Below are 27,008 nucleotides of genomic sequence, written 5' to 3' on the forward strand. Positions count from 1 at the left end.
AGCCAAACAGTAACAACCATTTGAATAGCAACAACAAGGACAACAACAACAAAAGTTGCACTGGTAAAAAAATATTTTGTCCTCTCCGCTCCTGACTGCGCTTGTTGCCATGGAAACAGAACGAACAGGACGGGCGTCCCCATTCACGTTAAAATAATGGCTGGACTGACACCCGTTGCAAGTGCACAGGACCCATAGGAGCAAAGCAGGAAGTGGAAGCTGGATATGTATCAATTTAAAAATATATATATACATGTGCCATGATTTGTTGATTTCAACTCAAATGTCGTGACAAAAATACATTCCATTACATTGTGGCACATCGGTTAACATCCATTCGAATGAACGTTCTGTATTACCATGGCAATGATTGCATCACAATACCAGGCAGCCATTGTGAGTGGACCCATGAGTTTTACCAGTCAGATTGCCAGAGTAAGAGATTCAAAGCCCGTTCTAGTCATTATGTATCTGCGTGCTGCTGCTGGTGCTGCTGCTGGTGCTGCTGCAGGTGCTGCTGCAGGAAGGGGAAGGGGGACGTTTTCTCGGCAACCAAAGACTCGTTTGATACAACATCTTGCTTGTTTCAGCTAGAAGTAACAACGTTTTTTAACCAATAAAGAGTCCATGTTACCGCAGAAACGGACAACCGCATTAATGTTTGGCCGTCCCGTCTTCAGTTAACTGTTCGTCCCAGACAACAACAACAACTACTTTTAATTTTAATTCCGTCAGCGAGCGGGTTCTATTTTCTTGTTGCAAACGGAGCACGTGTGTAATCTGTGGTTCCAGAAGCCCCTCTGGTGTGTGGCTGCGTGTTCTCTGTTTTACAAAGTGGTAGAATGAGGGAGTTACAGGAGACTTCTGTTTACAATGTGGTAGTGGTGATGGAGGGACTTCTGTTACAATGTGGTGGTGATGGAGAGACTTCTGTTACAATGTGGTGGTGATGGAGAGACTTCTGTTACAATGTGGTGGTGACGGAGGGACTTCTGTTACAATGTGGTGGTGATGGAGGGACTTCTGTTACAATGTGGTGGTGACGGAGGGACTTCTGTTACAATGTGGTGGTGATGGAGGGACTTCTGTTACAATGTGGTGGTGATGGAGGGACTTCTGTTACAATGTGGTGGTGATGGAGGGACTTCTGTTACAATGTGGTGGTGATGGAGGGACTTCTGTTACAATGTGGTGGTGATGGAGAGACTTCTGTTACAATGTGGTGGTGATGGAGAGACTTCTGTTACAATGTGGTGGTGACGGAGGGACTTCTGTTACAATGTGGTGGTGATGGAGAGACTTCTGTTACAATGTGGTGGTGACGGAGGGACTTCTGTTACAATGTGGTGGTGATGGAGGGACTTCTGTTACAATGTGGTGGTGATGGAGGGACTTCTGTTACAATGTGGTGGTGATGGAGGGACTTCTGTTACAATGTGGTGGTGATGGAGGGGGGGGGGTTCACAATGCCCTTGGTCTAACTGCATGGCTGTTCCTGAATGCTAGATACACACACCACCTCTCCTCACCCCCTCAACATCCCTTGTTTTATTCACTACCTCTGTCTCCATCTCCCTGGCCTCCCCTCATGCAATTGACCAGTGTGTGGTGCTCTGCCTCCAAGCTGGTTTCTGATTGGCCTGCTGGTGCTGTGGTGCAGCTACAGATGCCTTCCTTTAAGAGGCAGTCTAGAGTCTAGACTGCTGCGCTGTGGCCGCAACATCGACTCTCTCTCCTCTCTCTCTCTCTCTCCTCTCTCTCTCTCTCTCTCTCTCCTCTCTCTCTCTCTCTCTCTCTCTCTCTCTTCTCCTCTCTCTCCTCTCTCTCTCCTCTCTCTCCCTCTCCTCTCTCTCATCTATCTATCTTCATTCCTCTCACTGCATGTTGATCTGATCCCTGTCTTTGTGTATTCTGTCCCTTTCTCCTCTGTTCCCTCTCTTTCTGATGTGAGGAGACTGCATGCTGAAGGTGAGTGGAGTTGACTGCGAGACCAGCTATATGTCTCTCTCTCGCTCTCTGTTATTCTCTGTCTCTTAAGTAGTGATTGAGGATTCCATTGTAAGTAATCTGTACCTTTTTTAATGTGTGTGTGTGTGTGTGTGTGTGTGTGTGTGTGTGTGTGTGTGTGTTTGCTGTATGTATCAAGTCTGTACACTGTTGAGGTGTCATGGAGGGTCTTTGATTATTTGCCTTTTGAGTCCTCATCAGATGATGGTGTGTCTGTTAGCTATGGGTCCTGATGCCATATGATGGCGTGTCTGTTAGCTATGGGTCCTGATGCCATATGATGGTGTGTCTGTTAGCTATGGGTCCTGATGCCATATGATGGTGTGTCTGTTAGCTATGGGTCCTGATGCCATATGATGGTGTGTCTGTTAGCTATGGGTCCTGATGCCATATGATGGTGTGTCTGTTAGCTATGGGTCCTGATGCCATATGATGGTGTGTCTGTTAGCTATGGGTCCTGATGCCATATGATGGTGTGTCTGTTAGCTATGGGTCCTGATGCCATATGATGGTGTGTCTGTTAGCTATGGGTCCTGATGCCATATGATGGTGTGTCTGTTGAGCTATGGGTCCTGATGCCATATGATGGTGTGTCTGTTAGCTATGGGTCCTGATGCCATATGATGGTGTGTCTGTTAGCTATGGGTCCTGATGCCATATGATGGTGTGTCTGTTCGCTATGGGTCCTGATGCCATATGATGGTGTGTCTGTTAGCTATGGGTCCTGATGCCATATGATGGTGTGTCTGTTAGCTATGGGTCCTGATGCCATATGATGGTGTGTCTGTTAGCTATGGGTCCTGATGCCATATGATGGTGTGTCTGTTGTTAGCTATGGGTCCTGATGCCATGTGATGGTGTGTCTGTTAGCTATGGGTCCTGATGCCATATGATGGTGTGTCTGTTAGCTATGGGTCCTGATGCCATATGATGGTGTGTCTGTTAGCTATGGGTCCTGATGCCATATGATGGTGTGTCTGTTAGCTATGGGTCCTGATGCCATATGATGGTGTGTCTGTTAGCTATGGGTCCTGATGCCATATGATGGCGTGTCTGTTAGCTATGGGTCCTGATGCCATATGATGGTGTGTCTGTTAGCTATGGGTCCTGATGCCATATGATGGTGTGTCTGTTAGCTATGGGTCCTGATGCCATATGATGCCATATGATGGTGTCTGTTAGCTATGTCTGTCTGTTAGCTATGGGTCCTGATGCCATATGATGGTGTGTCTGTTAGGTATGGGTCCAGATGCCATATGATGGTGTGTCTGTTAGCTATGGGTCCTGATGCCATGTGATGGTGTGTCTGTTAGCTATGGGTCCTGATGCCATATGATGGTGTGTCTGTTAGCTATGGGTCCTGATGCCATATGATGGTGTGTCTGTTAGCTATGGGTCCTGATGCCATATGATGGTGTGTCTGTTAGCTATGGGTCCTGATGCCATATGATGGTGTGTCTGTTAGCTATGGGTCCTGATGCCATATGATGGTGTGTCTGTTAGGTATGGGTCCTGATGCCATATGATGGTGTGTCTGTTAGCTGGCCATATGATGGTGTCTGTTAGCTATGGGTCCTGATGCCATTTGATGGTGTGTCTGTTAGCTATGGGTCCTGATGCCATATGATGGTGTGTCTGTTAGCTATGGGTCCTGATGCCATATGATGGTGTGTCTGTTAGCTATGGGTCCTGATGCCATATGATGGTGTGTCTGTTAGCTATGGGTCCTGATGCCATATGATGGTGTGTCTGTTAGCTATGGGTCCTGATGCCATATGATGGTGTGTCTGTTAGCTATGGGTCCTGATGCCATATGATGGTGTGTCTGTTAGCTATGGGTCCTGATGCCATATGATGGTGTGTCTGTTAGCTATGGGTCCTGATGCCATATGATGGTGTGTCTGTTAGCTATGGGTCCTGATGCCATATGACGTCTCGCTGTCTGTCTGTCTGTCTCGCTGTCTCTCTCTCTGTCTGTGTGTGCTGTTGGTCAGAGTCTGTCTGCTATATCAGAGTCTGTCTGCAGTGTCTGTCTGAGCCTGTCTGCAGTGTCTGTCTGAGCCAGTGTCTGTCTGCGCCCTGAGCCAGTGTCTGTCTGCGCCCTGAGCCAGTGTCTGTCTGCGGCCTGAGTCAGTGTCTGTCTGCGGCCTGAGTCAGTGTCTGTCTGCGGCCTGAGTCAGTGGAGCTGCAGTGCCATGGTTCATGTTACATTTAAAAAAAGGAAGACGTGTGGGACAACAGTGGGATATCTAATGGTGATTGGGTAATCAATCAGTCAATCATGAAAGTAATGCTATAACAGACTGGTCGGATCCTAGATTGTTTCTGGAGAAGAAATGGCCATAAAAGTTGCATCATAATTTTTTAAATTTTACCTTTTTATTTAACTAGGCAAGTCAGTTAAGAACAAATTCTTATTTACAATGACGGCCTACCAAAAGGCAAAGGGCCTCCTGCGGGAACGGGGGCCTGGGATTAAATCTATAAATATAGGACAAAAACACACACATGTTTGATGTCCTTGAATACTGTCACGGTGGCCCACTTATTCAGACGACACTGTCTCGTTGCTTAATTTTTTATATTTTATTTATTTTATTTTACCTTTATTTTACTAGGCAAGTCAGTTAAGAACAAGTTCTTATTTTCAATGATGGCCTCGGAACAGTGGGTTAACTGCCTGTTCAGGGGCAGAACGACAGATTTTGTACCTTGTCAGCTCGGGGATTTGAACTTGCAACCTTTCGGTTACTAGTCCAACGCTCTAACCACTAGGCTACCCTGCCGCCTCTACACTCTAACCACTAGGCTACCCTGCCGCCTCTACACTCTAACCACTAGCCTGCCCTGCCGCCTCTACACTCGAACCACTAGGCTACCCTGCCGCCTCTACACTCTAACCACTAGGCTACCCTGCCGCCTCTACACTCTAACCACTAGGCTACCCTGCCGCCTCTACACTCTAACCACTAGGCTACCCTGCCGCCTCTACACTCGAACCACTAGGCTACCCTGCCACCTCTACACCTCTAACCACTAGGCTACCCTGCCGCCTCTACCCTCTAACCACTAGCCTGCCCTGCCGCCTCTACATGGAACCACAGGCTGCCCTGCCGCCATCTCATTTGTACCACTCTCTTTGTTTTGCCTGTATTTTTCATTGAACACTAGCCTGCCCTGCCGCCATTAAATGCCCCCACTAGGGGCAACCCTGCCGCCTCTATTTCGAACCACTAGGCTACCCTGCCGCCTCTACAGGCTCTAACCACTTAGCTACCCTAATGTTATCTGCCTTGCTGCACTGTAACCACAAGGCTAGCCAGCTGGCTCTACACAACCACTGGTTCTGCCGCCTCTGGATTTGTCCACTAAACATTGAGGGGAAAACTTCACCACAGATGGCTACCACTGTCGCCTTGACTTTCCACTATTGTTATGCCGCCAAAGATCTTCCACTAAGCTACCCTGCCGCCTCTACACTGCCATAAAAACTAGAAAGCTAAGATGACGCCTCTACACTCTAACCACTAGGCTACCCTGCCGCCTGGTAATATGGTTAACCACTAGTGAACCCTGCCGCCCTCTACACTCTAACCACTAAGCTACCCTGCCGGTTTGGAGTACAGGCTGGTCTGAGCGTATCTCATTTGTAACTCTTTTGTAATATGGATAGCCTATCTTGTGAACGGTTTGGTAATATGGTTAGCCTAGCTAGTGAATGGTTTGGTAATATGGTTAGCCTAGCTAGTGAACGGTTTGGTAATATGGATAGCCTAGCTAGTGAACGGTTTGGTAATATGGTTAGCCTAGCTAGTGAACGGTTTGGTAATATGGATAGCCTAGCTAGTGAACGGTTTGGTAATATGGATAGCCTAGCTAGTGAACGGTTTGGTAATATGGTTAGCCTAGCTAGTGAACGGTTTGGTAATATGGTTAGCCTAGCTAGTGAACGGTTTGGTAATATGGTTAGCCTAGCTAGTGAACGGTTTGGTAATATGGATAGCCTAGCTAGTGAACGGTTTGGTAATATGGTTAGCCTAGCTAGTGAACGGTTTGGTAATATGGATAGCCTAGCTAGTGAACGGTTTGGTAATATGGTTAGCCTAGCTAGTGAACGGTTTGGTAATATGGATAGCCTAGCTAGTGAACGGTTTGGTAATATGGTTAGCCTAGCTAGTGAACGGTTTGGTAATATGGTTAGCCTAGCTAGTGAACGGTTTGGTAATATGGTTAGCCTAGCTAGTGAACGGTTTGGTAATATGGTTAGCCTAGCTAGTGAACGGTTTGGTAATATGGTTAGCCTAGCGGTTTGGTAATATGGTTAGCCTAGCTAGTGAACGGTTTGGTAATCTGGTTAGCCTAGCGGTTTGGTAATATGGATAGCCTAGCTAGTGAACGGTTTGGCAATATGGTTAGCCTAGCTAGTGAACGGTTTGGTAATCTGGTTAGCCTAGCTAGTGAACGGTTTGGTAATATGGTTAGCCTAGCTAGTGAACGGTTTGGTAATATGGTTAGCCTAGCTAGTGAACGGTTTGGTAATATGGATAGCCTAGCTAGTGAACGGTTTGGTAATATGGTTAGCCTAGCTAGTGAACGGTTTGGTAATATGGTTAGCCTAGCTAGTGAACGGTTTATTTTTGTTCAGTATATTTCTTTGGCCATTTTGAGGTCGAATCTGATTTGGATTTGAAGAAAGGTACTCTAAAAGCAGGAGAGGTAGAGTGGAAAGGATTTTCCTCGACGCGGGGAAATATGTTTAGCTTGTCCATGGAATTCCATTCACTGTGTTGTGTTGGTCCATGGAATTCCATTCACTGTGTTGTGTTGGTCCATGGAATTCCATTCACTGTGTTGTTGGTCCATGGAATTCCGTTCACTGTGTTGTGTTGGTCCATGGAATTCCATTCACTGTGTTGTGTTGGTCCATGGACTGTGTTGTGTTGGTCCATGGAATTCCGTTCACTGTGTTGTGTTGGTCCATGGAATTCCGTTCACTGTGTTGTTGGTCCATGGAATTCCATTCACTGTGTTGTGTTGGTCCATGGAATTCCATTCACTGTGTTGTTGGTCCATGGAATTCCGTTCACTGTGTTGTGTTGGTCCATGGAATTCCGTTCACTGTGTTGTGTTGGTCCATGGAATTCCGTTCACTGTGTTGTGTTGGTCCATGGAATTCCATTCACTGTGTTGTTGGTCCATGGAATTCCATTCACTGTGTTGTTGGTCCATGGAATTGAGAGCAGAACTGTAATCAACAAATGCAGGGAATGGAGGGAAGGCTGACTGTTATGTGGTCATGAAACATTGGTTTGTCTAGATTGATCTCAAACGTTTTTTTTTTTACAGTAAAGAACCGTAGAGAACTTTAAATCCCTCAGATTATTCTGATTAAGGTTGGGATGTTTTTTTTTTAATTCAAGGACTGGCATTTGCTGAAGATTTTATTAATTTCCAATCAATATATTAGGTTAGATATGCTGGTGTAGAACCTTCTTCCGAAAAAAACATTTTTTAGTGTATGTGTGGGAGAATTCAAACTTGTCCAATTATTTCCTAAATTAAATTTGAACACTGGTATTTTTTTAAGCTGCTATGTGCTTTCACAGAAGTTAAGTCTCTTTGGGGGGTTGATTTGTGTCATAAGTGAGTGTTTGTATGTGAGCTTGTATGTAAGTGATGAGTGTATAAATAGAAGTGTTTGTGAATTTGGTCTCTTCAGAACTTCGTTCTGTTTCATTTGTATTGTTTGTATATCATTGTAGTTTACATTTCCAGGAAGAGTAGTGAATGGGGATACCAGGAGACAGGAATATTCTAGAATGAGCAAGATGGGAGAGTTCTGTGAAGGTTCTGGAATGAGCAGATGGGTGTGTTCTGTGAAGGTTCTGGAATGAGCAGATGAGAGAGTTCTGTGAAGGTTCTAGAATGGTTCTGGTGTCTGTCTGCTGCAGCTGTCTCGTTCACTGTTTCCCTGTTTAGAATATCAGGCCTGACAATTCCCCCTGACACACACACACACACACACACACACACACACACACACACACACACACACACACACACACACACACACACACACACACACCTATCTGGTTCTGTGCCACAGTTGAACCACCTTCTGAAAGATCCTTGTAGTTGCCCTTGTCAGTAGAACTGTCCCTTTCATCGCGCCGCCTAAAAGCCAAGTCTAACATGCCCAAAAACCCTAACCCTAACATGCCCAAAAACCCTAACCCTAACATGCCCAAAAACCCTAACCCTAACATGCCCAAAAACCCTAACCCTAACATGCCCAAAACCCTAACCCTAACATGCCCAAAACCCTAACCCTAACATGCCCAAAAACCCTAACCCTAACATGCCCAAAAACCCTAACCCTAACATGCCCAAAAACCCTAACCCTAACATGCCCAAAAACCCTAACCCCCTAACCCCCTAACCCTCACCCTAACATGCCCAAACTGTTAGCAGTTTGAGTATGCAGACCTTTATCCATTTCATGAATCAATGCAGGTTTTTCCCAGAAGCTTGAATCTAATGTGGGCAATGAACCCCCCCCAAAAAAACACTACATTGACGTTAGCGTTAGCTAGCCATTCTGGCGGAGAAAACTGCACTCTGGTAGCTAGATGGTTAGGGCAAATTTAAATAAATGGCACAACTCGACACAAAAATAAAATTCTAAAACCCAAGAAAACAGTATATAATCTACCTCCATATCCTGTCGTTTGAATAAACTAATTTGAATTGAATAATTCCCTAAAAATGCCTCTGTCACTATTCACCATCTTAATCTATCCAATAATATCACCAACTCACCAAGCTTCTAAGTCACACATGCGTAACACCAGGGTAATTCTCTGATCCTTTGATCAGACAATTGATTTGGTTGGAGGACGTCCTCTGGAAGTCATCATAATTACCATGTAAGTCTATGGAAGGGGGTGAGGAGCACAAGCCTCCTAGGTTTTGTATTGAAGTCAATATAGCCAGAGGAGGATGGAAGCTAGCTGTCCTCCAGCTACACCATGGTGCTACCTTACAGTGCTGTTGTGACTACTGTAGACCTTCATTGCATAAGTGTACTAGATAATCCCTATATACGGAATTACTATTGACCAGAACCATATGGGCCCTGGTCCAAAGTAGTGTTCTATATAGAGAATAGGGCTCTGGTCAACAGTAGTGCACTATATAGGGATAGGGCTCTGGTCAACAGTAGTGCACTATATAGGGAATAGGGTGCCATTTCCCAACAGGTTATGTATCTGTCCAGAGTCACGATGCAACATTGAGGATCAAGCAGCGGTCTGTAGCCATTGTTGGGACTACGTTGTGTGAAAGCTGTAGTTTAGTGGGTGTTGTGGTTGATGTTGGGCCAGCGAAACACACAAGGGTCTGATAGGGCACTAAGTAAGTGTTCCAGAGAGATCTGGGCTGTTGAACAGAGGGAGCTGGAGAGAGAGGGTGGGCTGTGTGACAGAAGCAGGGAGCTGGAGAGAGGGTGGGCTTTGTGACAGAAGGAGGGCGCTGGAGAGAGGGGGGACAGAGGGAGGAGCTGGAGAGGGGGGAGAGGGAGGGCTGGACAGAGGGGGACAGGGGAGGAGCTGGAGAGAGGGGGACAGAGGGAGGGAGCTGGAGAGAGGGGGAGAGAGGGGGACAGAGGGAGGGAGCTGGAGAGAGGGGGGACAGGGGAGCTGGAGAGGGGGGAGAGGGAGCTGGAGAGACAGGGGGGGACAGAGGGGGGGAGGGAGCTGGAGAGAGGGGGACAGAGGGAGGGAGCTGGAGAGAGGGGGACAGAGGGAGGGAGCTGGAGAGAGGGGGACAGGGGAGGGAGCAGAGGGGGGAGGGGAGCTGGAGAGAGGGGGACAGAGGGAGGGAGCTGGAGAGAGGGGGACAGAGGGAGGGAGCTGGAGAGAGGGGGAGGGAGGGAGCTGGAGAGAGAGGGGGGCTGTGGGACAGACTGGAGAGAGAGGGTGGGCTGTGGGACAGAGGGAGGGAGCTGGAGAGAGAGGGTGGGCTGTGGGACGGAGGGAGGGAGCTGGAGAGAGCTGGGGACAGAGGGAGGGAGCTGGAGAGAGAGGGTGGGCTGGGACAGAGGGAGGGAGCTGGAGAGAGAGGGGCTGTGGGACGGAGGGAGGGAGCTGGAGAGAGAGGGTGGGCTGTGGGACGGAGGGAGGGAGCTGGAGAGAGAGGGTGGGGCGGAGGGAGGGAGCTGGAGAGAGAGAGGGGGCTGTGTCTGAGTGGCACGAGCGCTAGTAGAGTGGGATGTTTTAGGAAAGAGATTCGTAGCCCACGTGACCAGAGCACACAATCAGTTAATGTGTTAGTCTGGCTTTCAAGTTGTTTACATTTAAATTCCCTGTTAGACAATAGGCTTTCTGTAGGAGAAAATGTGCTGCATTTACCTCCTATATAAATTGACTTGGATAATATTTTGTGGAAAACAAATCAGACCGTTCCATTGAGTATCAGGATGACTTTTTTTTAAATCAGAAGGTGAGATTTCTCTGTGGGGTTTGAATCCTGTGTGGGGGACATGGGCATCGCAGGCAGGTTGCTTCTGTCCAAACCTGGGTTGAAATACCATTCACAATCATTACAAATACTGAATCTGGGCTTGATTGAGCTTCCCTTGTGCAATGGAAGCAATGAGAAAGTGCAAACCCTGTGCATCTGGCACTCCAGGTCAGGCTGAAGCAAATGCTAAAATAATTTGAAAGATTTCAAATGGTATTTGATACCAGGTGTGTTCCTTCATTTCCAGAAGCTGTTATTGTCGCGGACTCCACTGCAGCACACCCAACCATCTGTCTGACACATTCTAACACATTCTGGCGGTGAGAGAAAATGTGTTTGTTATCATACCTACTCCCATAATCTTTTTGCTAGTGTCTGGTTCTGCCGCTTTGTGATCAGTTGGTTTACCAGAATAGACGGGCTGAAATTATATTGTTTGCCATGACGCTGTCCCTGTCTGCCCAAATACAGGCCTCCATTCAACTCATAAACAACATTTCAGCTCGCGTCTTCACACAACTATAGGTCTGGGTAGAGTTCATAAACAATGTGTCAGCTACCTACAGTAGAGGTCTTCACAGTTTTAAAGTTAGACCCGTTTAGAAATGGATCTGTGACTTTCCCAACAAACCCAAAACGCTATTTTCTTTACCTTTACATTTTGTAGTAATTTAGCCGATTATCTTGAGCACCTTACAGCAGTCAGTGCATACATGTTTTGTACATTTTCTATGATGGTGCCACGTTGAAAGTCACTGAGCTTTTCAGTGAGGCCGTTCCACTGCCAATGTTTGTCTATGGAGATTGCATGGTTGTGTGCTTGATTTTTATACACCTGTCAGCAATGGGTGTGGCTGAAATAATACCAAATCCACTCATTTAAAGGGGAGTCCACATACTTTTGTATACATAGTGTGTATATATATATACACCTTGACTTTCCACATTTTGTTGTGTTACAGCCTGAATTTAATAAATTAAATTGAGATTGTGTCACTGGCCTACACAGAATACCTCCATAATGTCAAAGTGGAATTACATTTTTTAATTTTTAGATTATTATTATTATTTTTTACAAATGAATTAAACATGAAAAGCTTAAATGTCTTGAGTCCATAAGTATTCAGCTCTTTTGTTATGGCGGACTAAAATTGTTCAGGAGTAAACATGTGCTTTATAAGTTGTGTGTGCAATAATAGTGTTTTAACATGACTTTTTAAATGACTACCTCATCTCTCTCTATCTACTATCTCTGTAATGTCCCTCAGTTCTACTATCTCTGTAATGTCCCTCAGTTCTACTATCTCTGTAATGTCCCTCAGTTCTACTATCTCTGTAATGTCCCTCAGTCGAGCAGTGAATTTAAAAAAATAGATTCAAGCGCAAAGACCAGGGAGGTTTCCCCCTCTCAAAGACCAGGGAGGTTTCCCCCTCTCAAAGACCAGGGAGGTTTCCCCCTCTCAAAGACCAGGGAGGTTTCCCCCTCTCAAAGACCAGGGAGGTTTCCCCCTCTCAAAGACCAGGGAGGTTTCCCCCTCTCAAAGACCAGGGAGGTTTCCCCCTCTCAAAGACCAGGGAGGTTTCCCCCTCTCAAAGACCAGGGAGGTTTCCCCCTCTCAAAGACTAGGGAGGTTTCCCCCTCTCAAAGACTAGGGAGGTTTCCCCCTCTCAAAGACTAGGGAGGTTTCCCCCTCTCAAAGACTAGGGAGGTTTCCCCCTCTCAAAGACTAGGGAGGTTTCCCCCTCTCAAAGACTAGGGAGGTTTCCCCCTCTCAAAGACCAGGGAGGTTTCCCCCTCTCAAAGATCAGGGAGGTTTCCCCCTCAAAGAAGAGCACTTTTTGGTAGTTAAAATAAATATATATACATCTTTAAAAAAAATAATAGGAAATTGAATATCTCTTTGAGCATTTACTTTATTAATTACACTTTGGATGGTGTATCAATACACCCAGTCACTACAGAGATAAAGGTGTCCTGCCGAACTCAGTTGCCGGAGAGGAAGGAAATTCTCTCTCTTTTTTTCGACTGATACCCCATGTCATTGATCCACGATCCATAGATGAATAAGTTGGTGGAAGCTGCAGACACAGACCATAATATGCCCCCAATGCAATTCTAAAGTATAATACATTCAGTGTGATTTCAACAGATTTTTGTCAAATTAACAAATTATTGTCTTTTGTTGATTTCATTCCAACCTTGTTTAGCATGATCTTTTCAATTATGGCATAATTCTGCTATTTGTATTCATTTGCATCACTGTCAATGACATACTTTTATTTTTTGAAGGGAAACAGCAAATTCCACTTTTGTGCCTAGTCCTGATTGTGACTAGCTATACAACGCGGTCCGGTCGAGCCTCACAAGCCAGATGAAGCTAGCTGGCTGCTTATAACGTTCAATTTCAAATGCTGTGTTGCATGTGTAGCTCAAAATGTTACTTTGCATCATTACGTCATATAGGTCAACTTTGACATCGGTTTTCAAAGGGATTGTCCGTAGAGCTCCGAGACGACAGGATTTGTGCCGAGGCACAGATCTGGGGAAGGGTACCAAAACATTTCTGCAGCATTGAAGGTCCCCAAGAACACAGTGGGCATCATTCTTAAATGGAATAATTTTCCTAGAGTTGGCTGCCCGGCCAAACTGAGCAATCAGGGGAGAAGGGCCTTGGTCAGGGAGGTGACCAAGAACCCGACGGTCACTCTAACAGAGCTCCGGAGTTCATCTGTGGAGATGGGAGAACCTTCCAGAAGGACAACCATCTCTGCAGCACTCCACCAATCAGGCCTTTAATGGTAGAGTGACCAGACGGAAGCCAGTCCTCACGTAAAATTAAGATTTCCTCCTAAGTGTCCGCAGAATGTTTCTAATGTACAGAAAACAGTTCAACAGTCCCTACGATGAAATACCTGTAGGTTCTAAACATGCCTCGGGTGAAATAAATACATTAATTCCATGTTACAGCAAATGCACATTATACTCCTTGTAAATTACATAGAAAAAGACGACAGATATCACAGTATGCCTCTAGTTATACCAAACGAGTCCTTCATTTTGATACATTTGTTCAAATGTCACCGGCTCTCTTGGTTCTACTTCTGTTTGTTACAAGGTGGGGTGTCATAGCCTGACTCCTCCTTTTTCCCTCCCCTTGGAATCCACATTCCTGGCGCCCAATAGTCTGGCTGGTAAACCCCAGTAGTACGGTAGTTGTAAAAGATGGTCGGTAAATCACCAGAGTGTCTGTCTTTTTGTCTCCTCGAACCTCCCCAGGGGACACGCAAAATCTTTTGTTTTGGAGGGTGTGGCCTATATTGTTGCAATTACCAACAAATGACAGCAATAGGCGAATGCTATTTATTTGACAACAGACCTACTTATATCCTATCTTTTAACTAAATAGACCGAACTTCATTTGGCCAACAAAATGAAACCAAACACTTTTTTGCATATTTAAAGAACTGGTTTAGATTCTTAAGTAGATATGCAATAATGATAATGAGAAAACAAATGATAAATGTGATAGAAAATTTAAAAAGAAATCTTGTCTGCTCTTGTCGGTTTCTTTTCACTGTACTCCGTCTCCTCTAACTTTAATTTTAATTGAATGAAAAAGTCATCCATCTTTAATTTGACTTGAATGAAAACGTCGTCCATCTTTGCAATCGACAGGAGCCAAGGCTTAGCAGCAGTTGCGCGTGAGGTGAGGAGCTGGAAACAGCTGGGCATTTTTTAACCTTTTATTTAAATAGGCAAGTCTTTTAAGAACAAATTCTTATTTTCAATGACAGCCTAGGAACAGTGGGTTAACTGCCTGTTCAGGGGCAGAATGACGGATATGAACTTGCAACCTTTCGGTTACTAGTCCAACGCTCTAACCACTAGGCTACCCTGCCGCCTCATAAGCTGTACATTTTTATTGAGTTGCAATTGGCTGACACATAACAAGCTTGCGCTGCGTTCATCAGGCCACACACATTAAATTAACAGAGGACAGGTGCAACCGGGTCCAGCCGATAAATAGATTTAAATTAACAGTGGACGGGTCCAGTCGATAGATAGATAGATTGAAATTAACAGTGGACGGGTCCAGTCGATTTTAAATACATTTTAATTGCACCTACCGAGACCCGTGGCAATTATATCAGACCTGACCCAGGTCCTAGACAACAGTAAGAATTTGGGACCCGGACCTGGAATTTGTGTCTCCAGGGTCCTAGAAGACATCTAACCTACAGGATTAACCCAAATACAGATCTGGAGTCTGTTCATAAACAAGTGTCTGCTTAGAGCAATTTACTGTCTTCACCTAAGTACAGGTCTGGGTATAGCTCATAAATAATGTGTCAGTTACCTAGTGTCTATTGTCATCACCCAAATACAGGTCTGGAATCTGTTCATAAACAAGTGTCGGCTTAGAGCTATCTACTGTCGTCACCCAAATACAGGTCTGGGAACAGCTCATAAACAAGTGGTCAGCTACCTAGTATATACTGTTTTCACCCAAATACAGGTCTGGGAACAGCTCGTAAACAAGTGGTCAGCTACCTAGTATATACTGTTTTCACCCAAATACAGGTCTGAGGTCAGAATCTAAATGTGTTTAGGCTGTTGCTAGTGTTAACTGGTTGAAGCCATAAACATGTTTTGTTCATCTGAGAATAGCCCCTTAGCTGCTTGTCTGTGTCTCAGCCTTGGGAAGTCTGCGTGTACTTATAGGCTAATTTAAAAAACCCTCTTCGCTGCCCGTCTGTCTCTCTCAGCCTTGGGAAGTCTGCGTGTACTTATAGGCTCATTTAAAAAACCCTCTTCGCTGCCTGTCTGTGTCTCAGCCTTGGGAAGTCTGTGTGTACTTATAGGCTCATTTAAAAAACCCTCTTAGCTGCCGGTCTGTGTCTCAGCCTTGGGAAGTCTGTGTGTACTTATAGGCTCATTTAAAAAACCCTCTTCGCTGCCTGTCTGTGTCTCAGCCTTGGGAAGTATGCGTGTACTTATAGGCTCATTTAAAAAACCCTCTTCGCTGCCTGTCTGTCTCAGCCTTGGGAAGTCTGCGTGTACTTATAGGCTCATTTAAAAACCCTCTTAGCTGCCTGTCTGTCTCAGCCTTGGGAAGTCTGCGTGTACTTATAGGCTCATTTAAAAACCCTCTTAGCTGCCTGTCTGTCTCTCAGCCTTGGGAAGTCTGTGTGTACTTATAGGCTCATTTAAAAACCCTCTTCGCTGCCTGTCTGTGTCTCAGCCTTGGGAAGTCTGCGTGTACTTATAGGCTCATTTAAAAACCCTCTTCGCTGCCTGTCTGTCTCAGCCTTGGGAAGTCTGCGTGTACTTATAGGCTCATTTAAAAACCCTCTTCGCTGCCTGTCTGTGTCTCAGCCTTGGGAAGTCTGCGTGTACTTATAGGCTCATTTAAACAACCCTCTTAGCTGCCTGTCTGTCTCAGCCTTGGGAAGTCTGTGTGTACTTATAGGCTCATTTAAAAAACCCTCTTAGCTGCCTGTCTGTCTCAGCCTTGGGAAGTCTGCGTGTACTTATAGGCTCATTTAAAAACCCTCTTAGCTGCCTGTCTGTCTCAGCCTTGGGAAGTCTGTGTGTACTTATAGGCTCATTTAAAAACCCTCTTAGCTGCCTGTCTGTGTCTCAGCCTTGGGAAGTCTGCGTGTACTTATAGGCTCATTTAAAAAACCCTCTTAGCTGCCTGTCTGTGTCTCAGCCTTGGGAAGTCTGCGTGTACTTATAGGCTCATTTAAAAAAAAACCTTAGCTGCCTGTCTGTGTCTCAGCCTTGGGAAGTCTGCGTGTACTTATAGGCTCATTTAAAAACCCTCTTAGCTGCCTGTCTGTGTCTCAGCCTTGGGAAGTCTGCGTGTACTTATAGGCTAATTTAAAAAAAAACCCTCTTAGCTGCCTGTCTGTGTCTCAGCCTTGGGAAGTCTGCGTGTACTTATAGGCTCATTTAAAAACCCTCTTAGCTGCCTGTCTGTCTCTCAGCCTTGGGAAGTCTGCGTGTACTTATAGGCTCATTTAAAAAACCCTCTTCGCTGCTTGTTTGTGTTGTGGCGGTGACTCTCTCACTAAGAACCTTATAAGACGGCAGCAGGAGGACGGAGGCAGTGAGAGCAGGGTTCGGACTAGTCCTGACTACACTGTAAATAATGTTTGGTGCCGTCTAAAGGGCTGGTGGTGTATACTGGAGCTGGCCTACTGGAAGACGGTCATGTTTTAATGCTTATTTGAATTACTACTTGCCTGGTAGGTATATGTTTTGTTTGGTCCTTCTGCTTCTGCATAGTAGTTGTACTGTGCAATTTGTTTGAAAACTAGACATTAGCAGTAAGTTTTTAGCTAGTGTAGGTTGCTAACCGGGAGGCTTTGTAGTGTCATCAGCCAGCGAATGGTGGGGAAAGGGGATACCTCGGCAGTTGCACAACTGAATTCATTCAACCGAAATGTCTTCCGCATTTAACTGAACACCTCTGAACACCTCTGTGGGGGAGCTGCCTTAATCAACATTAACTCCAGTTGTTGTGGGTGTTAACTGCTTTGCTCAAGGGCAGAATGGCAGATTTTTTTTTTTTTTTTCACGTTACCGGCTCGGGGATTTGAACAAACAACCGTTCGTTTAATGTCCCAACGCTCTAACCGTTAGACTACCTATAGGCTGATGACTGGGAGACTGTATAGTGGTATCAGCTAGGTGGTAGCTGATGACTGGGAGACTGTATGGTGGTAGCTGATGACTGGGAGACTGTGTGTATCAGCTGGTGGTAGCTGATGACTGGGAGACTGTATAGTGGTATCAGCTTGGTGGTAGCTGATGACTGGGAGACTGTATAGTGGTAACAGCTTGGTGCTGGCTGATGACTGGGAGACTGTATAATGGTATCAGCTAGGTGCTGGCTGATGACTGGGAGACTGTATAGTGGTATCAGCTAGGTGGTAGCTGATGACTGGGAGACTGTATAGTGGTATCAGCTTGGTGGTGGCTGATGACTGGGAGACTGTATAGTGGTATCAGCTAGGTGCTGGCTGATGACTGGGAGACTGTATAGTGGTAACAGCTTGGTGTTGGCTGATGACTGGGAGACTGTATAGTGGTATCAGCTTGGTGGTAGCTGATGACTGGGAGACTGTATAATGGTACCAGCTAGGTGGTAGCTGATGACTGGGAGACTGTATAGAGGTATCAGCTAGGTGGTAGCTGATGACTGGGAGACTGTATAGTGGTAACAGCTTGGTGCTGGCTGATGACTGGGAGACTGTATAGTGGTATCAGCTAGGTGGTAGCTGATGACTGGGAGACTGTATAGTGGTATCAGCTAGGTGGTAGCTGATGACTGGGAGACTGTATAGTGGTATCAGCTAGGTGCTGGCTGATGACTGGGAGACTGTATAGTGGTATCAGCTAGGTGGTAGCTGATGACTGGGAGACTGTATAGTGGTATCAGCTAGGTGGTAGCTAGTACTGGCTGATGACTGGGAGACTGTATAGTGGTATCAGCTTGGTGCTGGCTGATGACTGGGAGACTATAGTGGTATCAGCTAGGTGGTGGCTGATGACTGGGAGACTGTAGTAGTGGTATCAGCTAGGTGGTAGCTGATGACTGGGAGACTGTATAGTGGTATCAGCTAGGTGGTAGCTGATGACTGTACTGGTATCAGCTAGGTGCTGGCTGATGACTGGGAGACTATAGTGGTATCAGCTAGGTGGTAGCTGATGACTGGGAGACTGTATAGTGGTATCAGCTAGGTGGTAGCTGATGACTGGGAGACTATAGTGGTATCAGCTAGGTGGTAGCTGATGACTGGGAGACTGTATAGTGGTATCAGCTCGGTGGTAGCTGATGACTGGGAGACTGTATAGTGGTATCAGCTAGGTGGTAGCTGATGACTGGGAGACTGTATAGTGGTATCAGCTAGGTGCTGGCTGATGACTGGGAGACTGTATAGTGGTATCAGCTAGGTGGTAGCTGATGACTGGGAGACTGTATAGTGGTATCAGCTAGGTGGTAGCTGATGACTGGGAGACTGTATAGTGGTATCAGCTAGGTGGTAGCTGATGACTGGGAGACTGTATAGTGGTATCAGCTAGGTGGTAGCTGATGACTGGGAGACTGTATAGTGGTATCAGCTAGGTGGTAGCTGATGACTGGGAGACTGTATAGTGGTATCAGCTAGGTGGTAGCTGATGACTGGGAGACTGTATAGTGGTATCAGCTAGGTGGTAGCTGATGACTGGGAGACTGTATAGTGGTATCAGCTAGGTGCTGGCTGATGACTGGGAGACTGTATAGTGGTATCAGCTAGGTGCTGGCTGATGACTGGGAGACTGTATAGTGGTATCAGCTAGGTGCTGGCTGATGACTGGGAGACTGTATAATGGTATCAGCTAGGTGGTAGCTGATGACTGGGAGGTGCTGATATAGGATCGGTGTAGCCTTTTATATCATAATGAATATACTGATATGGATACTGATCCTAGATGATCATCCTGCTCCAAGGCTCTTTATGGATACTGATTCTAGATGATCATCCTGCTCCAAGGCTCTTTATGGATACTGATTCTAGATGATCATCCTGCTCCAAGGCTCTTTATGGATACTGATTCTAGATGATCATCCTGCTCCAAGGCTCTTTATGGATACTGATCCTAGATGATCATCCTGCTCCAAGGCTCTTTATGGATACTGATCCTAGATGATCATCCTGCTCCAAGGCTCTTTATGGATACTGATCCTAGATGATCATCCTGCTCCAAGGCTCTTTATGGATACTGATCCTAGATGATCATCCTGCTCCAAGGCTCTTTATGGATACTGATCCTAGATGATCATCCTGCTCCAAGGCTCTTTATGGATACTGATCCTAGATGATCATCCTGCTCCAAGGCTCTTTATGGATACTGATCCTAGATGATCATCCTGCTCCAAGGCTCTTTATGGATACTGATCCTAGATGATCATCCTGCTCCAAGGCTCTTTATGGATACTGATCCTAGATGATCATCCTGCTCCAAGGTTCTTTATGGATACTGATCCTAGATGATCATCCTGCTCCAAGGCTCTTTATGGATACTGATCCTAGATGATCATCCTGCTCCAAGGTTCTTTATGGATACTGATCCTAGATGATCATCCTGCTCCAAGGCTCTTTATGGATACTGATTCTAGATGATCATCCTGCTCCAAGGCTCTTTATGGATACTGATGATCATCCTGCTCCAGATGATCATCCTGCATCCAAGGCTCTTTATGGATACTGATTCTAGATGATCATCCTGCTCCAAGGCTCTTTATGGATACTGATCCTAGATGATCATCCTGCTCCAAGGCTCTTTATGGATACTGATCCTAGATGATCATCCTGCTCCAAGGCTCTTTATGGATACTGATCCTAGATGATCATCCTGCTCCAAGGCTCTTTATGGATACTGATTCTAGATGATCATCCTGCTCCAAGGTTCTTTATGGATACTGATCCTAGATGATCATCCTGCTCCAAGGCTCTTTATCATCCTGGATACTGATCCTAGATGATCATCCTGCTCCAAGGCTCTTTATGGATACTGATCCTAGATGATCATCCTGCTCCAAGGCTCTTTATGGATACTGATCCTAGATGATCATCCTGCTCCAAGGCTCTTTATGGATACTGATCCTAGATGATCATCCTGCTCCAAGGCTCTTTATGGATACTGATAGATGATCATCCTGCTAGATGATCATCCTGATGATCTCCTGCAAGGCTCTTTATGGATACTGATCCTAGATGATCATCCTGCTCCAAGGCTCTTTATGGATACTGATCCTAGATGATCATCCTGCTCCAAGGCTTATGGATACTGATCCTAGATGATCATCCTGCTCCAAGGCTCTTTATGGATACTGATCCTAGATGATCATCCTGCTCCAAGGCTCTTTATGGATACTGATCCTAGATGATCATCCTGCTCCAAGGCTCTTTATGGATACTGATCCTAGATGATCATCCTGCTCCAAGGCTCTTTATGGATACTGATCCTAGATGATCATCCTGCTCCAAGGCTCTTTATGGATACTGATCCTAGATGATCATCCTGCTCCAAGGCTCTTTATGGATACTGATCCTAGATGATCATCCTGCTCCAAGATGCTCTTTATGGATACTGATCCTAGATGATCATCCTGCTCCAAGGCTCTTTATGGATACTGATCCTAGATGATCATCCTGCTTTATGGATACTGATCCTAAGATCATCCTGCTCTTTATGGATACTGATCCTAGATGATCATCCTGCTCCAAGGCTCTTTATGGATACTGATCCTGAGATGATCATCCTGATGATCTCCAAGGCTCTTTATGGATACTGATCCTAGATGATCATCCTGCTCCAAGGCTCTTTATGGATACTGATCCTAGATGATCATCCTGCTCCAAGGCTCTTTATGGATACTGATCCTAGATGATCATCCTGCTCCAAGGCTCTTTATGGATACTGATCCTAGATGATCATCCTGCTCCAAGGCTCTTTATGGATACTGATCCTAGATGATCATCCTGCTCCAAGGCTCTTTATGGATACTGATCCTAGATGATCATCCTGCTCCAAGGCTCTTTATGGATACTGATCCTAGATGATCATCCTGCTCCAAGGCTCTTTATGGATACTGATCCTAGATGATCATCCTGCTCCAAGGCTCTTTATGGATACTGATCCTAGATGATCATCCTGCTCCAAGGCTCTTTATGGATACTGATCCTAGATGATCATCCTGCTCCAAGGCTCTTTATGGATACTGATCCTAGATGATCATCCTGCTCCAAGGCTCTTTATGGATACATGATTCTAGATGATCATCCTGCTCCAAGGCTCTTTATGGATACTGATCCTAGATGATCATCCTGCTCCAAGGCTCTTTATGGATACTGATCCTAGATGATCATCCTGCTCCAAGGCTCTTTATGGATACTGATCCTAGATGATCATCCTGCTCCAAGGCTCTTTATGGATACTGATCCTAGATGATCATCCTGCTCCAAGGCTCTTTATGGATACTGATCCTAGATGATCATCCTGCTCCAAGGCTCTTTATGGATACTGATCCTAGATGATCATCCTGCTCCAAGGCTCTTTATGGATACTGATTCTAGATGATCATCCTGCTCCAAGGCTCTTTATGGATACTGATCCTAGATGATCATCCTGCTCCAAGGCTCTTTATGGATACTGATCCTAGATGATCATCCTGCTCCAAGGCTCTTTATGGATACTGATCCTAGATGATCATCCTGCTCCAAGGCTCTTTATGGATACTGATCATCTAGATGATCATCCTGATGATCATCCAAGGCTCTTTATGGATACTGATCCTAGATGATCATCCTGCTCCAAGGCTCTTTATGGATACTGATCCTAGATGATCATCCTGCTCCAAGGCTCTTTATGGATACTGATCCTAGATGATCATCCTGCTCCAAGGCTCTTTATGGATACTGATCCTAGATGATCATCCTGCTCCAAGGCTCTTTATGGATACTGATCCTAGATGATCATCCTGCTCCAAGGCTCTTTATGGATACTGATCCTAGATGATCATCCTGCTCCAAGGCTCTTTATGGATACTGATCCTAGATGATCATCCTGCTCCAAGGCTCTTTATGGATACTGATCCTAGATGATCATCCTGCTCCAAGGCTCTTTATGGATACTGATCCTAGATGATCATCCTGCTCCAAGGCTCTTTATGGATACTGATCCTAGATGATCATCCTGCTCCAAGGCTCTTTATGGATACTGATTCTAGATGATCATCCTGCTCCAAGGTTCTTTATGGATACTGATCCTAGATGATCATCCTGCTCCAAGGCTCTTTATGGATACTGATCCTAGATGATCATCCTGCTCCAAGGCTCTTTATGGATACTGATCCTAGATGATCATCCTGCTCCAAGGCTCTTTATGGATACTGGCCCAAATCAGATGCCATCTTATCTGGATGGAAACCCAGTAGAGGAGAACGCAGTGAAATGTGATCAGACTTTTATAGCAGCTGTCAGCAGGGGCCTTGTTGTGGTGTCAATATGCTACTCCCAACGCTGAACACACAGCTCTCATCTCATTCACCACACACTCTTTTTATAGCCTTTTTATATAGTCTTTTTATAGCCTCGCTGCCGACAGTGTCCAGCTAACGGGGATGATTTGATTATTTTTAAAGTGCAGATGACGATACAATGATTTTCCTATTGTGACTGGTTATCAGAGTTGTCCTCTGCTTAAGTTGACATAAGCGCACACACACACACACACACATTCACACACACACACACACACACACGATTGGGCTGTATCAAGATGTTCATACCGTTCTTGTACCGGGGTATATGGTATTACTGGCAGTGCACGAAAGGACGCTATTCCCCCATCCCATTCCCCCATCCCACTCCCCCATCCCATTCCCCCATCCCACTCCCCCATCCCATTCCCCCATCCCATTCCCCCATCCCATTCCCCCCATCCCATTCCCCCATCCCATTCCCCCATCCCATTCCCCCATCCCATCCCCATCCCATTCCCCCATCCCACTCCCCCATCCCATTCCCCCATCCCATTCCCACTCCCTATTCCCACTCCTATTCCCATTCCCTATTCCCACTCCCTATTCCCACTCCCTATTCCCACTCCCTATTCCCACTCCCTATTCCCACTCCCTATTCCCACTCCCTATTCCCTATTCCCACTCCCTATTCCCACTCCCTATTCCTATTCCCTATTCCCACTCCCTATTCCTATTCCCACTCCCTATTCCCACTCCCTATTCCCACTCCCTATTCCCTATTCCCACTCCCTATTCCCACTCCCTATTCCCACTCCCTATTCCCACTCCCTATTCCTACTCCCTATTCCCTATTCCCACTTCCTATTCCCTATTCCCACTCCCTATTCCCACTCCCTATTCCCTATTCCCATTCCCTATTCCCACTCCCTATTCCCACTCCCTATTCCCACTCCCTATTCCCTATTCCCATTCATAAATGTACCCCGGTATACGGAACTCTACCCCAGCCCCACACTCCCTTTAGTGGGCTTGTGTTCATCAAATACGACACCTCTCATCCACCTTTTGTCTTCTTCGTTCAATCTGTGTTACCAGTATTCAGTAGACTCACAGGATATCAATCCTAATCATGACCTCTAACCTCTTTCTTCTTCACTCACCCTGTGTTACCAGTATTCAGTAGACTCTCAGGATATCTAGCCTAATCATGACCTCTAACCTCTCTCTCTTCTTCACTCACCCTGTGTTACCAGTATTCAGTAGACTCTCAGGATATCTATCCTAGTGGCTGTTCCACTGGATGTCATAAGGTGAATGCACCAATTTGTAAGTCGCTCTGGATAAGAGCGTCTGCTAAATGACTTAAATGTAAAATGTAAATGTAATGACCTCTAACCTCTTTCTTCTTCACTCACCCTGTGTTACCAGTATTCAGTAGACTCTCAGGATATCTAGCCTAGTCATGACCTCTAACCTCTCTTTGTTTTGTTTTGTTTGTCAGATGAGGGAAGGGTGTAGATGGGACTGTCTCAGCTCTGAGCCATGGAATGCCCACTCCATCCGCCACTAGCCTGCTCTTCTCCACAGACTGACCTCCAGACACTCAGTTAGCGACACGTTGCTCCCCTCCATCTGAACACAACCAGGAAGGGGAAGAAGTCACAGCAGAGCTTCGTACGCACAGAGGAAAGGATTTACAGCTCCTCTCCAACATATTAACAGCTAGCTCACCTTAGCTAGTTAGGCTTCGTTTTCCCTTGTTTTCTCTGTGGATTTGGGATTTTTTTAGATTTTTATAGAGAGTCAAGATGGTGGATTTACAGGAGTACCTGTGGATGGTGATCCTGGGCTTCGTCATAGCCTTCATTCTTGCCTTCTCTGTTGGGGCCAACGACGTGGCCAACTCGTTTGGGACGGCGGTGGGGTCGGGGGTGGTGACTCTGAGACAGGCCTGTGTCCTGGCGTCCATCTTTGAGACGTTGGGTTCCATGCTGCTTGGCGCCAAGGTGGGGGAGACCATACGGAAGGGCATCATAGACGTCAACCTCTACAACGAGACGGTGCCTGTTCTCATGGCGGGGGAGGTCAGCGCCATGGTCGGTACGTATATACCATACCCTGTACTGTACCATACCCTGTCGTCCTCGAGTATCGCCATGGTCGGTACGTATATACCATCCCCTGTCGTCCTCGAGTATCGCCATGGTCGGTACGTATATACCATACCCTGTACTGTACCATACCCTGTCGTCCTCGAGTATCGCCATGGTCGGTACGTATACCATACCCTGTACTGTACCATACCCTGTCGTCCCCGAGTATCGCCATGGTCGGTACGTATATACCATACCCTGTCGTCCTCGAGTATCGCCATGGTCGGTACGTATATACCATACCCTGTACTGTACCATACCCTGTACTGTACCATACCCTGTCGTCCTCGAGTATCGCCATGGTCGGTACGTATATACCATACCCTGTACTGTACCATACCCTGTCGTCCTCGAGTATCGCCATGGTCGGTACGTATATACCATCCCCTGTACTGTACCATACCCTGTCGTCCTCGAGTATCGCCATGGTCGGTACGTATATACCATACCCTGTACTGTACCATACCCTGTACTGTACCATACCCTGTCGTCCTCGAGTATCGCCATGGTCGGTATGTATATACCATACCCTGTACTGTACCATACCCTGTCGTCCTCGAGTATCGCCATGGTCGGTATGTATATACCATACCCTGTACTGTACCATACCCTGTCGTCCTCGAGTATCGCCATGGTCGGTACGTATACCATACCCTGTACTGTACCATACCCTGTACTGTACCATACCCTGTACTGTACCATACCCTGTCGTCCTCGAGTATCGCCATGGTCGGTACGTATATACCATACCCTGTACTGTACCATACCCTGTCGTCCTCGAGTATCGCCATGGTCGGTACGTATATACCATACCCTGTACTGTACCATACCCTGTCGTCCTTGAGTATCGCCATGGTCGGTACGTATACCATACCCTGTCGTCCTCGAGTATCGCCATGGTTGGTATGTATATACCATACCCTGTCGTCCTCGAGTATCGCCATGGTCGGTACATAAATACCATACCCTGTACTGTACCATACCCTGTACTGTACCATACCCTGTCGTCCTCGAGTATCGCCATGGTCGGTACGTATATACCATACCCTGTACTGTACCATACCCTGTCGTCCTCGAGTATCGCCATGGTCGGTACGTATATACCATCCCCTGTACTGTACCATACCCTGTACTGTACCATACCCTGTCGTCCTCGAGTATCGCCATGGTCGGTATGTATATACCATACCCTGTACTGTACCATACCCTGTCGTCCTCGAGTATCGCCATGGTCGGTATGTATATACCATACCCTGTACTGTACCATACCCTGTCGTCCTCGAGTATCGCCATGGTCGGTACGTATACCATACCCTGTACTGTACCATACCCTGTACTGTACCATACCCTGTACTGTACCATACCCTGTCGTCCTCGAGTATCGCCATGGTCGGTACGTATATACCATACCCTGTACTGTACCATACCCTGTCGTCCTCGAGTATCGCCATGGTCGGTACGTATATACCATACCCTGTACTGTACCATACCCTGTCGTCCTCGAGTATCGCCATGGTCGGTATGTATATACCATACCCTGTACTGTACCATACCCTGTCGTCCTCGAGTATCGCCATGGTCGGTATGTATATACCATACCCTGTCGTCCTCGAGTATCGCCATGGTCGGTACGTATATACCATACCCTGTACTGTACCATACCCTGTCGTCCTCGAGTATCGCCATGGTCGGTACGTATACCATACCCTGTCGTCCTCGAGTATCGCCATGGTCGGTACGTATACCATACCCTGTCGTCCTCGAGTATCGCCATGGTTGGTATGTATATACCATACCCTGTCGTCCTCGAGTATCGCCATGGTCGGTACATAAATACCATACCCTGTCGTCCTCGAGTATCGCCATGGTCGGTACATAAATACCATACCCTGTCGTCCTCGAGTATCGCCATGGTGGGTATGTATATACCATACCCTGTCGTCCTCGAGTATCGCCATGGTTGGTATGTATATACCATACCCTGTACTATACCATACCCTGTCGTCCTCGAGTATCGCCATGGTGGGTATGTATATACCATACCCTGTCGTCCTCGAGTATCGCCATGGTCGGTACGTAAATACCATACCCTGTACTATACCATACCCTGTCGTCCTCGAGTATCGCCATGGTCGGTACGTAAATACCATACCCTGTACTATACCATACCCTGTCGTCATCGAGTATCGCCATGGTCGGTACGTAAATACCATACCCTGTCGTCCTCGAGTATCGCCATGGTCGGTACGTAAATACCATACCCTGTACTATACCATACCCTGTCGTCCTC

The 27,008-nt window shown here is 46.3% G+C and overlaps 1 protein-coding gene across 50 annotated transcripts in view; it reads left to right on the forward strand.

Moving 5' to 3' along the window:
• Window positions 1-27,008, forward strand: part of LOC127911826 (sodium-dependent phosphate transporter 2-like) — a 128,966-nt gene that overhangs the window by 39,599 nt on the left and 62,359 nt on the right. For 45 of the 50 annotated variants that reach the window (XR_008079554.1, XR_008079563.1, XR_008079565.1 and 42 more), the window contains one exon: window positions 24,067-24,665. The exons of 1 other annotated variant lie outside the window; for it this stretch is intronic. Coding sequence is in view for 9 of the 49 variants with exons in the window: in XM_052479715.1 (XP_052335675.1) it covers window positions 24,374-24,665 (292 nt within the window). In the remaining 40 variants the exon portion in view is untranslated. Of the gene's footprint in view, window positions 1-1,835; window positions 1,969-10,774; window positions 10,848-16,652; window positions 16,780-24,066; window positions 24,666-27,008 lie in introns of those variants that run through there. 4 more of the 50 variants (XM_052479713.1, XM_052479709.1, XM_052479710.1 and 1 more) reach the window with 4 other exon arrangements.

The sequence above is a fragment of the Oncorhynchus keta genome, chromosome 25, assembly GCF_023373465.1.
Source record: "Oncorhynchus keta strain PuntledgeMale-10-30-2019 chromosome 25, Oket_V2, whole genome shotgun sequence".
NCBI lineage: Eukaryota > Metazoa > Chordata > Actinopteri > Salmoniformes > Salmonidae > Oncorhynchus > Oncorhynchus keta.